This window comes from Camponotus vicinus, unplaced genomic scaffold (assembly GCF_025532165.1).
Source record: "Camponotus vicinus isolate PSW18456_S1 unplaced genomic scaffold, iyCamVici1.0 SCAF_2, whole genome shotgun sequence".
Taxonomy (NCBI): Eukaryota; Metazoa; Arthropoda; class Insecta; order Hymenoptera; family Formicidae; genus Camponotus; species Camponotus vicinus.
In genome coordinates this window covers 22,961,381-22,972,380 of record NW_028141956.1, presented here as the reverse complement: position 1 = coordinate 22,972,380, position 11,000 = coordinate 22,961,381, and the positions used below count along the sequence as shown (strand labels likewise).

The following is an 11,000-nucleotide window of genomic DNA, read 5'->3' as shown; positions in this document are numbered from 1 at the left end:
ATACGTATTGCCAGTCCATATCTGTAAGGTCTATGATATTAATACTATTTTATGCAGTATACACATGTGGATCATAATACAAATATTGTTATATTTATTTAGTAATAAAATTGATTTTAGTGCATAATCGATGCCACAAATACAGCAAACAACTATTTTATCCTTTTTTTAATGCAATATTTGTAATATTTTTTTCAAAAAATTTATATATGTGTATATATTTTTACGTGTATTTTTACCAATTTTACTCATATACTGTTTCGCATGTCCAGTTTGCGTTTGTGTCATATCACGCCATATTGCTTTTGACAGTCTATAGAATAGAAAGAGAAAGCATAGAGGCCATTCAACGTTCTCTCTCTGTTTTAAACTGTCAATATCCGGCTTCATTCCCCTCACCTATAAACTATATGAAAGCTTGGTCTAGTTATATACGTCATTGCATCACACACAAAATTGCATAGCTGCATATGCATAACATAAGACCATATGGACCAATGAGCATCGAGTATTAAGTCGCCATATTGATTTACATAATATAATACTCGATGCTCATTGGTCCATATGGTCTTATGTTATGCATATGCAGCTATGCAATTTTGTGTGTGAAGGCTTTCGCACATGAAATTCCATAAGCACGTAATGCGTCGTCTACAATGGGATTTTAAGACTTAAGATTTAAGAAATTGACCAATTACAATTGACTTTAGAGAAGAATAATAAATATGATTGGTCAATTTCTTAAATTTTAAGTATTAAAGTGTCATTGGCCCATATTCTGAATCCTCTTTTATCGATAAAAGTGCCTCTAAAAGTGGCTTATAGCCAATCAGAAGGCTTATAAGCCACTTTTAGAGGCACTTTTATCAATAAAAGAGGATTCAGAATATGGACCATTGTAGACGTCGCTTAAGACATAAGCGTAAGGAAATCGACCAATCACGGTCGAGTTTTGACCCCTTGGAGGGGCTAATACTTGACCGTGATTGGTCTATTTCCTTACGTTTACGTCTTACGTGCTTATGGAATTTCATGTGTGATGACCATGATGGCCTTAAATGTGTTTGAAGTATAGGGATACGCAAATTTGTTTCAACATATAGTATGAACATTACATGAGTACAATATAATAAATATATTAATTTATTTAATATGTAATTTAATTAAATATTTTAATTCGATATTTACGTAATTCTAATTTTTGTTGAATTTTATGTGTAAATCTTAGGTTAAAAGTTAATTCATATAACTTGATATAAATAAAAGTACATTGTCTCAAACTAAGCGAATAATTACTATAGTTTAAAAAATATTAAATTATTATAATAAAGAAAAAAACAATATATAATAAAATGTTTAATGTATATTTAATTTTCAGTAGCAAGAAATATTAAAGTAGCAAAAATGTTATCGACAATTGTGAAAGAACATCAAAACAAGCAAGTAGCGAGAAAAGAAAGACAAGGTAAAACAACGATCGTATGATTTTATGATAAAAACAATTATTATTATTATATCTATATTAAAATGTATCAACAATTCAATAGAACAAAAACGAAAAGAAGCTGTTCAGGCTGCAAGCAATTTGACACAAGCTCTTGTTGATCATTTGAATGTTGGGTAAACAGACTTTTGTTTAGAATTTTATCTATATATATGCAATAATAAGTATAAATAAATAAATATATATATATATATATATATATATATATATATAAGAAGAAAATATTTTTTATTGTTACAGAGTGGCTCAAGCATATTTAAATCAAAAGAAATTAGATGCAGAAGCAAAGCAATTGCAACACAGCGCAACCAATTTTGCTAAACAAACACAATTGTGGTTGAACTTAATAGAGTCTTTTTCGAGCTCTTTAAAGGAGATTGGAGATGCGGAAAATTGGGCGCGCAGTATAGAAGGTGATATGAGAACAATAGCCACTGCATTAGAATATTCATATAAAGGTATTAAGTTTAATAAAATTTTATGGAACTTTTATGTTCTTAATTAATAGGCAAAACATACACGAATAAAATTATTGTATGTTATTTTCAGCCACACAAGAGAATCAAAGTGTTGGTAATGTTTGAACATTAAGATGAGGTGCTTTTATCATATAATTTTTCAATAATTTCATAATATATGAAACAATTAAATTATTCAAGTTTTTGTAATTTAAGATATCAAAGAGGAAACAATATTGTACATAGCCATTAGACATAACTATTTAAGTGTTTGAGTTAAAAAAAAATTTATTGAATTGTTAGTAAATAATTTAGATTACATTATTCATTTTCTTAAAAACTTATATATATTCTTATATATAAGTCAATAAAAAAAATATAGATATAAATTTTTCTCAATTTAATGTTTACTCAGCATGTACTTACATAAGATGCAACAATTTTGAGAAATTTTATATAAAATCAGTAAAAATTTTTACATAAATTATTATAAATATGGATTCATCAATTAAAGATTGATTGTATTTAAAGTTTAAAAATATTTAATTATATTATTAGAATTATTGGTCACCATGTGCATTTGATGTAGCATCTTCATTCCATGATGGAAACACATGTTTATTAATTTGTGATCTAATTTTGAATAATGACTTAATTATATGTTGCATAAATAAAATCGAACATATAATCTTACTAATCCTAAGTATAAAGAGGGAGTTTCATAGTATATTTAATTTTTAAACTATACATATATATATATTATACTATATAGTGTTCTTGTATACGTAATATTCTAAAGGAAAATTGCTTCTTTTTACATAAATTGTAATAGCTTTTATTAGCTATTACATGTCATATTTTTTAACGGTTCATGGATCTGAAATATAGAAAAAATTTTTTTTTCTTATATATAGATTTACTTATAATTTATAATAGCATTTGATATAGCAATAAGTGCAAATTAAAGCAGAAATTAAATAACCACTTCTAAAAAACTATTTCAGTAGTGCTGCTAAGAATTTTATTGCTGCAATAAGGCTACAATAAGGAAACAAAGCAATAGGTACATTATGCCAGAGATATTAATTAAGGAAAGGAAGCAAACAATGTTAAAGCAGTAAGCAGAGCTATATATGTGATGACTGCGTTTAAGCATAAAGCACTATACAATTGCAAAATGTTTATTTAAATTTACCCAAATAATAGCTTTTTAAATATTGCTCTGCATGGAGTATCTCCTCACATGGATGTGTATTAACTTCCTTATATAATATATCTAAAACTGCTTTTACCGCCTCGATATCGTACATATTCGCGAGCAATCTCTCTTTAAAAGGCTTCAACTTTTCCACAAGTTGCTTATTTTTGGAAATAGATCCAATATGATTATGTAAAACCTCATTATACATTGGCCAATCGTTCTCACATGCTGGACAATCACAATCGAGGAAATAATCCTGTAATATTTTCTGCTTTCTCTCGAATCGAGGCATGTGTGCGTACACACCACCGTAACTCGTGAATATCTGATCTCCGACACGTATTGGTGTCAAAGCACGCGTAATCATTGTGAGTCCTTCGAAATGTCGAAACGTATTTGGTGCACAAGAGTGATTGTATAAACTGTGAGCTATATACAAACCTGAACCTGATATAATTCCTGGTTCTTGTTGTATCTACAAAAGAAATAATACATTAACTTAACAAGTAATATAGATATATTGTCACATAGAGAGAGGATATATAAAAAACATATATGTGGCTTTGGCAACTTGATATGTACATGATATATAAATGGGTGTTTTCCAGTTAGGATATACTAAATTACACTGTATAAAATTTTTGTTGGAATGGTTGAATTAATTTCTGAAAATATTACCAGAATGCATTATATCCTTTATGTTCACTGTCGTCAATAATCAATATTACAAGTATTGCTGTATTGTAGTCCCGAATGCTTATACATATTTTTTTCAATAAAACAAAAAAAGCATTTAAAAAGAATATATGTATATATAAAATATATCGTCATTACAATAATAAAAAATAAAGAGGAATTCTAATAATCTACACTTATAAAATTAAATTCTAATAATTTGCACTTATAAAATTAAGTTTATTTCAAATATATTTTTGTAAATATTATTGCAATATTTGATAGTAGAAGATTAACACAATTGTATTTAGTTTTTATGTCGAGCAGTATGACACTGCATCATAATTGAAACACTTTGTGTAAAACACAGTGTTACACTGTGTCTTCTGTGTCTCTTGTTGGAAAACTCCCAATATGTGTATGCTAATATATAATTATTAAAATATATCACTTACTGAAAAGCAATTAGAAGACATTATTACACAGGCACGAAACATTATGCTGGCACAGAATTTAAGTTCGGAAAATTCGCTGATATCCTTCAAGTCATCGATCTCGTATTTCTTAGAGAAAAATTTCGTCTGTGTAGCTAAAAGAATTACCGCGAGGGCTGAAATACAAGAAAATGCGCTAATTCCGATTAACGGTCTTGTAGTCATATTAGTTGCCAGACTCAATGCAGATCGTGCGCTAAAACTGTCTAATATTGCAGTATCTGTAAATCCTGCTGTTCTATTATCTAAAATTTAAAAAAAATTAAAGATCCATTATAACGATTAAATTATACATATACTAATAATCTTTATATTACAGACATGTACCTGGATTAGATTCCGCGATTTTCATATCCTGCTCCAATTCTTTAATTTTAATTCCATTTTCTGTTACTACAATCAACAATCGTATAATCTTCGAAATCATTCTTATTTTATCTTTATCAACATTAAGCAAATTGGTTAATAATTTTAAAATTGGACATTCTGTTTTATGGCACACCTCCCATGCTAGTTTCTTACACTTTTCAGAACAATATTGAGCTATTGGACATTTTGCACATGGTATTAAATTGTAGCTTTTCGATAGACAATAGTGGCAATGCGTATAATATCTGTAATGAAGATACGAAAATATATGTATATTTATATATGTATGTATACAGGGTGTATCTGAAATGATGCACTAAACTTTAGGAGTGCATTCTAGAGGTCAAAATAAGACTTTTTGTTCCTATGAACATGGGTCCGCAAATGAACCCCCCTCCGAGCTAGAGGCCCCTAAAGTTTCGGGAAAAAATTGAAAATTGGCTGTATTTCAGAAAAATTATTATTTGACCTTGGTTTCGACGTTACCTATCACCCTCTCTTGAGAGATAAATAAATTTGCGTTGTGGATGTTTGGTCAATTTCACACATTTTCGAATTTTAGCTCGAAGGGGGGTTCATTTGCGGACCCATGTTCATAAGAAAAAAAAGTCTTATTTTGATCTCTAGAATACGCTCCTAAAGTTTAGTGCATTATTTCAGATACACCCTGTATACAGGGTGTCCTAGACCACCCGTACACCCCTTTTCTTTCAAAAACTAAGCATTTTAGAGAAAAACGTTTTCGACAAAAATTGTATGGTTTTGAGGGGAACATAAGATGGTGTCATTGGTTTGACCTTGGATGGCATCGTTAAGGTGAGGTCAAGGACACCTTTAATTTCTTAAATGGAACCACCTATTTTTTATTGCATATTCTTATAGCTTATGTCGAGAGCTTTCCAAAACACTCTAATAAAGTATTTTTTCATCAAATACTTTTCGAGTTATAAGGCTTGAAATAATTTCTTAATTTTACATAAACCATAAAATATCTAGTAAAATATTCATTTCTCGATTATCTTACCTTAATACTTTTATGTACAAAATAATGAGAGGAATCAATTGGTGTAAAGAAAACACAAAATTGTTTCGAAAAAAAAAATGTAATTTGCAATTAACAATTACATTTTTTTTTTCGAAACAATTATGTGTTTTCTTTACACCAATTGATTCCTCACATTGTTCTGTGCATAAAAGTATTAAGGTCAGATAATCGAGAAATGAATATTTTACTAGATATTTTATGGTTTATATAAAATTAAGAAATTATTTCAAGCCTTATAACTCGAAAAGTACTTGATGAAAAATTACTTTATTATAGTGTTTTGGAAAGCTCTCGACATAAGCTATAAGAATATGCAATAAAAAATAGGTGGTTCCATTTAAGAAATTAAAGGTGTCCTTGACCTCACCTTAACGATGCCATCCAAGGTCAAACCAATGACACCATCTTATGTTCCCCTCAAAACCATACAATTTTTGTCGAAAACGTTTTTCTCTAAAATGCTTAGTTTTTGAAAGAAAAGGGGTGTACGGGTGGTCTAGGACACCCTATATAATATTCTTACAATAAGTAAAAAAATAAGTATGCCGCGCGAGTTTATTTCTCACCGTTCTTCATAGATTACATGTGCATAAGGATCCTCGATGCTGATTATATCACCAGGTTGAAATTCCCGTGTTGCTATGTAATGTCTACCATATCTTTCGGAGAAGGATATTGTCACACCATCACTGATGGCAGGGACTTCCTGACTTGGACCATACGTTAACTTGGAAAAATCATCGTTCTGTAAATATCTCGGTTTCTGTGGTAAGATCTTTGTTGTATAATAGAGGTAATTTTCATTAACCATCGTATTTTGTTTTTTGGAAACATCAATCCACTGATCTTTCTTTATTATTGTTTTATTCTCAATGTATTCAACGTTTTCTGTTGGTTTCATATCAGACTTTTTGATACATTCATCATGTAGATAGGCTTCATCCATATCATTTTGATCTATATTGATACCCTCTGAATCTACTTGCAACAACTTTTTTATTTCAATTATTGCTTTATCTCCTCTTTCCTTCAAGTTCTTCTGCTTCTCTTTTGGATATCCATGATGTAAAGCTGCATCAATATCTATCAGACATTCTTTATACAATTGTTTCCTATATAAAGCAGCAGATCGATTTGCATGTGCATAAGCCATAAGTTCATTATTGTTAGCATATGCTAAACTTAGAGTATAACATTCTATAGCTTCCAAATCATCGCCCATTACAAAATGTTGATTACCTGATGTTTTTTCGAGTTAAAAAACAGTAATTATATTATACATACACATTATTATACATTATATATCTAGAAAAAATATAAGTACCTTGTTCCCTATATCTAATAGAATCTTCTTCATTTTTCATTACAGCATGCAAAGAAGGCATTTGTGATCTGATCATATTTTGAAGGATGTGTCCTACAAGAGCTTCACATTCTTTTTGTAATCCATATCCAACATGCGATTTATTATTTTGCTTGAGGATTAATACAAGTTCCTTTGCTATCTCCATTATCTATATGTAATCCTTAAAAGATACCATTATACTTGAAAAATATTACAGAGATATAATACTAAAAATCAGTAAGACATACTTTCTTTTCATATTTTCTCCTTTTTTTGTATTTTAGATTTACAATTTACATACATTTTAATAAATATATGTATATATTTAATAAAAAATCTCTTCAGTATATTTTTTAAAAACTTATTTAGATTTTTACTTATAATGCCTCAGATTTTGTGTGTGTATATGCGTATGTATATACTTACCACTGAAATTTTAAATTATTTTTATGTTTATAATATTTTAAAATTATTATATGTATAAATATTAATCTTTTATATGTACATATACATATAAAAAATTTAATATATATAAATATATGTATATATGAATATTATAATAATTATTTTATAAACCACAACACGTTTAGAGCTATCCTTAGACAACAACTAAATGACCATTAGATAGAATATGTACCGAGAGCATTGAAGCTGGTAGGTGAAACTAAATTTACCTCAAGCCAGACGACAAAAAAAGACTATGCTGTGCAGGAATAATTCGAGTATTCATTGTACATGAACAACTGACTAAAAATAAGATGTAATTAAGAAGTTTTTGTATAATATAAAATGCAGTACTGCCATATATTATCTGTGATTATTATTCTACTTTCTTCCTTATATGCATTTGATTTAATTTAAATAGAGTTTAATAGAAAAAATGTATAAATATATATTACTGAATAATTAAATTAGAAATATTTGTCGGCGCTCTTCAAATTTTTATAAAGGCCGCGTTTTTTTCTAAATTTATATAACATACATCATGCAGTTATTAATACATGTAAGAAAATAATATTAATAAGGAAACACAAAGTATTAGACCAAGTAGTATTAAAACCATAGCATTAAAACAAGTATAAAATTTTTTTTTACTTATTTTCTTATTAAATATATAAAATATTTGTAATCATGTGTTCCTATATAATCAGCATAACATTATCATACAATTAAACTTGTTATGATTATTGCAATATTGTACATGATTAACAATCTTTCAGATAATGCACAATACTTAATTTATTATAAAAAAAACTTCTAAACAATTTATTTGTCAAATATAAAATAAAGTAAAAAAATTCATCCAATACATCTTCGATCAAGTTTGTACTGCTAATAAGAGCAATTTGGCAAATATCCAAACTTTAGTTCCATCCTATGCAATATTTAGCTTACATTACTTAATCTTCAGCCTCACTAGTATATATATAATTTTAGTTAATCAACTTTAATTATGCTAATTAGTTTTATTACTAACCAGATTTGGAATCCTGTAAAATCTATTATTGTTAAATAATGCAAGCATTATAGTGTTAGAATATATCAACTAAAGAACCTTAACTAAAATTAAAAAGCTCTATCATATTGCATTATATTTGCACTTATAGATATGTTGATGTAAAGTTTTGCTATAAGCTTTTCTTTTTCATAGTAATAATAACAGTGTATATTTTATAAATTTTATGTATATCAATTGCAATATGTGTGTATATATGTATATATGCATGCACAAATATTTGGTATATATAACATTTGTATATTTGCTGTATGTTTAAAAAATATTTATTTAGAACATATTCACTAATAAATTTTATTCAGAAATAGGATATTTCTTAGGAGAAATTGCATCACAGATATTTAGATAATGTAACAACAATGTAACTTAAACTTCATTTATTTATCAATAATTTCAATAGAAATTGCAATGGCAAATGATAATAATACAATATAGATAATTTCTTTAATATTATATTAAATATATAATAATAAATTCATTACTGAAAAGATTAATCGGATTCTTCTGATTCCAAATTTATACGGCTACCAAACTTTGCATATAATTGTGTTTTTAATTCGCTCATGATAGTCTTCAACTCTGTACATTTGCTTTCCAAATTTGCAATTTCTGATTTTTTCTTATTCTTAGCATCTTCCAAACAACTCTAAGAATAAAAAAATTACTATTAATATTAATATTGATATTGAATAATATTGATTATTGATAATTACAACATAAGAAAAAAAGATAACAATACCATCAAACCAAAAAAAGTATTATAAAAAGTTACATAGATTTTAAGAAATTTAAGTAAAATTACATTTAATTACATTTTTCTTATCACAGATATATAGAGTTATAATTTGTACTCTTATATAACATATATAATTACCTGTGTCTTTTCGAGACATTGATAAACAAATACTTCTCCAATATAATATGGTATTTTTACATCATCGTCCATAAGAGTCAATTCGTCAGAAGCATCTTCCAAGTTCTTCAATTCATTCTAAAAATTGTAAATAATTAATTATTGTTACATATGTATATATATTTATATATATATACTTTTATGTACAGAATTTAATCTAAAATCTTGTATGACCAAATAAGGCATGATTAACAGTGTAATCAAAGAATTTAATTTGAGTTTTTTAATTCTTTCAATCAAATCACCTGCTTAATTTTAAGTTCTTCTTTATAGTCCTCCAACTTTGCATTTTGTCTTGCAAATTTATTAATTTTTTGTTGCTCTTCGTAAGTAATATGAACATCAGAATCCTACAATGCCACACAAAATAAATTAGATCATAAACATATGAAAAATTTGATACCAATTTTATATATTTGATTTTTTTCCTTTTAAAATTTCATATTATTATTTTACCGGCTGAAATCCACCTTGACTGCTTTTTCCTCCCTTCGCCATATTTTAATATTTTTCTACGATTTGTATAATTTTTGCATCAAAATAACTGTTGAAATAAGTGGCGAGGTTGAGTTCGAAAACCCCGTGAGTGTAATTTCACGAACGTTGATAACGCCATCTGAAATTTTCTGTCAAACAATGGAAATAACATGGCAACCTTTTACATGATATCTGATGGTATAAAAGCGTATCCAGATTATAAAGGCAGGAAATTTTTATTTATATTTCCTATTATTATTTTCTACATGATGTATTTTTTAATTCTTACTTTATAACTTTATTTCTTAATTTTTAAAATTTTTATTTCTTCCTAATTTTTTATTTTTATTTTCTATATATGATCCAGATGAATTTGCATACTCTTGTATATTGTATTATATAGGAAAATCAATTATATATTAAATACAAAAAAATGACATTATTGTATCTTTTACACATATGCATGATTAATTTTTCTGTGCAAATTTGCTTGATTTAAAACTTAAGTGTTTAATAGGATAGGTAAATAGAATTTATCACCATTATTTATTTCTTATCAAGTATATAAAGAATATATCACCATTATTTATTTCTTATCAAGTATATAAAGATATTAAAATTTAAAAGATTTAATGTCTATATTTAAGGATAAGTTAAAGAGAGAAAAAGAGATATTTTATACAGGGTGTCCTAGACCACCCGTACACCTCTTTTCTTTCAAAAACTAAGCATTTTAGAGAAAAATGTTTCAGACAAAAGTTGTTTGGTTTCGAGGGGGCCATAAGATGGTACCATTGGTTTGACCTTGAAGAGTCATTTGAAGGTCACGTGAAGGTCACTTCAATTTTTTTAAATGGAATACCCTATATATTTTTGCACATTCTTGTAGCTCATCTCGAGAGCTTTCCAAAACACTATAATTAAGTACCTTTTCGTTAAGTACTTTTTGAGTTATAAGGCTTGAAATAATTTCTTAATTTTACATAAACCGTAAAATATCTTG

At 27.3% G+C, this 11,000-nt stretch overlaps 3 protein-coding genes across 8 annotated transcripts; 1 reads left to right on the top strand and 2 right to left on the bottom strand.

The window, feature by feature from the left end:
• Window positions 1-998: 998 nt before the first annotated feature.
• Window positions 999-4,303, top strand: Blos1 (biogenesis of lysosome-related organelles complex 1 subunit 1). Of its 5 annotated transcripts, none has more exons than XM_083090635.1 (5): window positions 999-1,102; window positions 1,379-1,465; window positions 1,548-1,620; window positions 1,745-1,962; window positions 2,054-4,303. In XM_083090635.1, exons 2-5 carry the CDS (start codon window positions 1,405-1,407, stop codon window positions 2,086-2,088), a joined length of 387 nt encoding a protein of 128 aa, XP_082946761.1. In that variant the 5' UTR covers window positions 999-1,102; window positions 1,379-1,404; the 3' UTR covers window positions 2,089-4,303. The 5 variants fall into 5 exon arrangements, with proteins under 5 accessions (XP_082946761.1, XP_082946759.1, XP_082946764.1 ...); XM_083090633.1 differs by having other exon boundaries at window positions 1,025-1,119; XM_083090638.1 differs by having other exon boundaries at window positions 1,041-1,102; window positions 1,382-1,465.
• On the bottom strand, window positions 2,348-7,702 carry LOC145966524 (protein-lysine N-methyltransferase SMYD4). 2 transcript variants are annotated; one of them, XM_083090632.1, is made up of 7 exons: window positions 7,518-7,702; window positions 7,071-7,272; window positions 6,313-6,985; window positions 4,660-4,946; window positions 4,294-4,577; window positions 3,158-3,638; window positions 2,348-2,839 (listed from the first exon to the last, which is right to left on the bottom strand). In XM_083090632.1, the coding sequence occupies exons 2-7, from the start codon at window positions 7,255-7,257 to the stop codon at window positions 2,832-2,834; spliced, it is 1,920 nt and encodes a 639-aa protein (XP_082946758.1). In that variant the 5' UTR covers window positions 7,258-7,272; window positions 7,518-7,702; the 3' UTR covers window positions 2,348-2,831. The 2 variants fall into 2 exon arrangements, with proteins under 2 accessions (XP_082946758.1, XP_082946757.1); XM_083090631.1 differs by lacking the exon at window positions 2,348-2,839 and having other exon boundaries at window positions 2,857-3,638; window positions 7,518-7,701.
• Window positions 7,703-8,969: 1,267 nt separating this feature from the next.
• Window positions 8,970-10,135, bottom strand: Pfdn4 (prefoldin subunit 4). Its single transcript, XM_083091054.1, has 4 exons — window positions 9,977-10,135; window positions 9,766-9,870; window positions 9,482-9,598; window positions 8,970-9,253 (listed from the first exon to the last, which is right to left on the bottom strand). The coding sequence occupies exons 1-4, from the start codon at window positions 10,016-10,018 to the stop codon at window positions 9,098-9,100; spliced, it is 420 nt and encodes a 139-aa protein (XP_082947180.1). The 5' UTR covers window positions 10,019-10,135; the 3' UTR covers window positions 8,970-9,097.
• Between the last annotated feature and the right edge of the window lie 865 nt (window positions 10,136-11,000).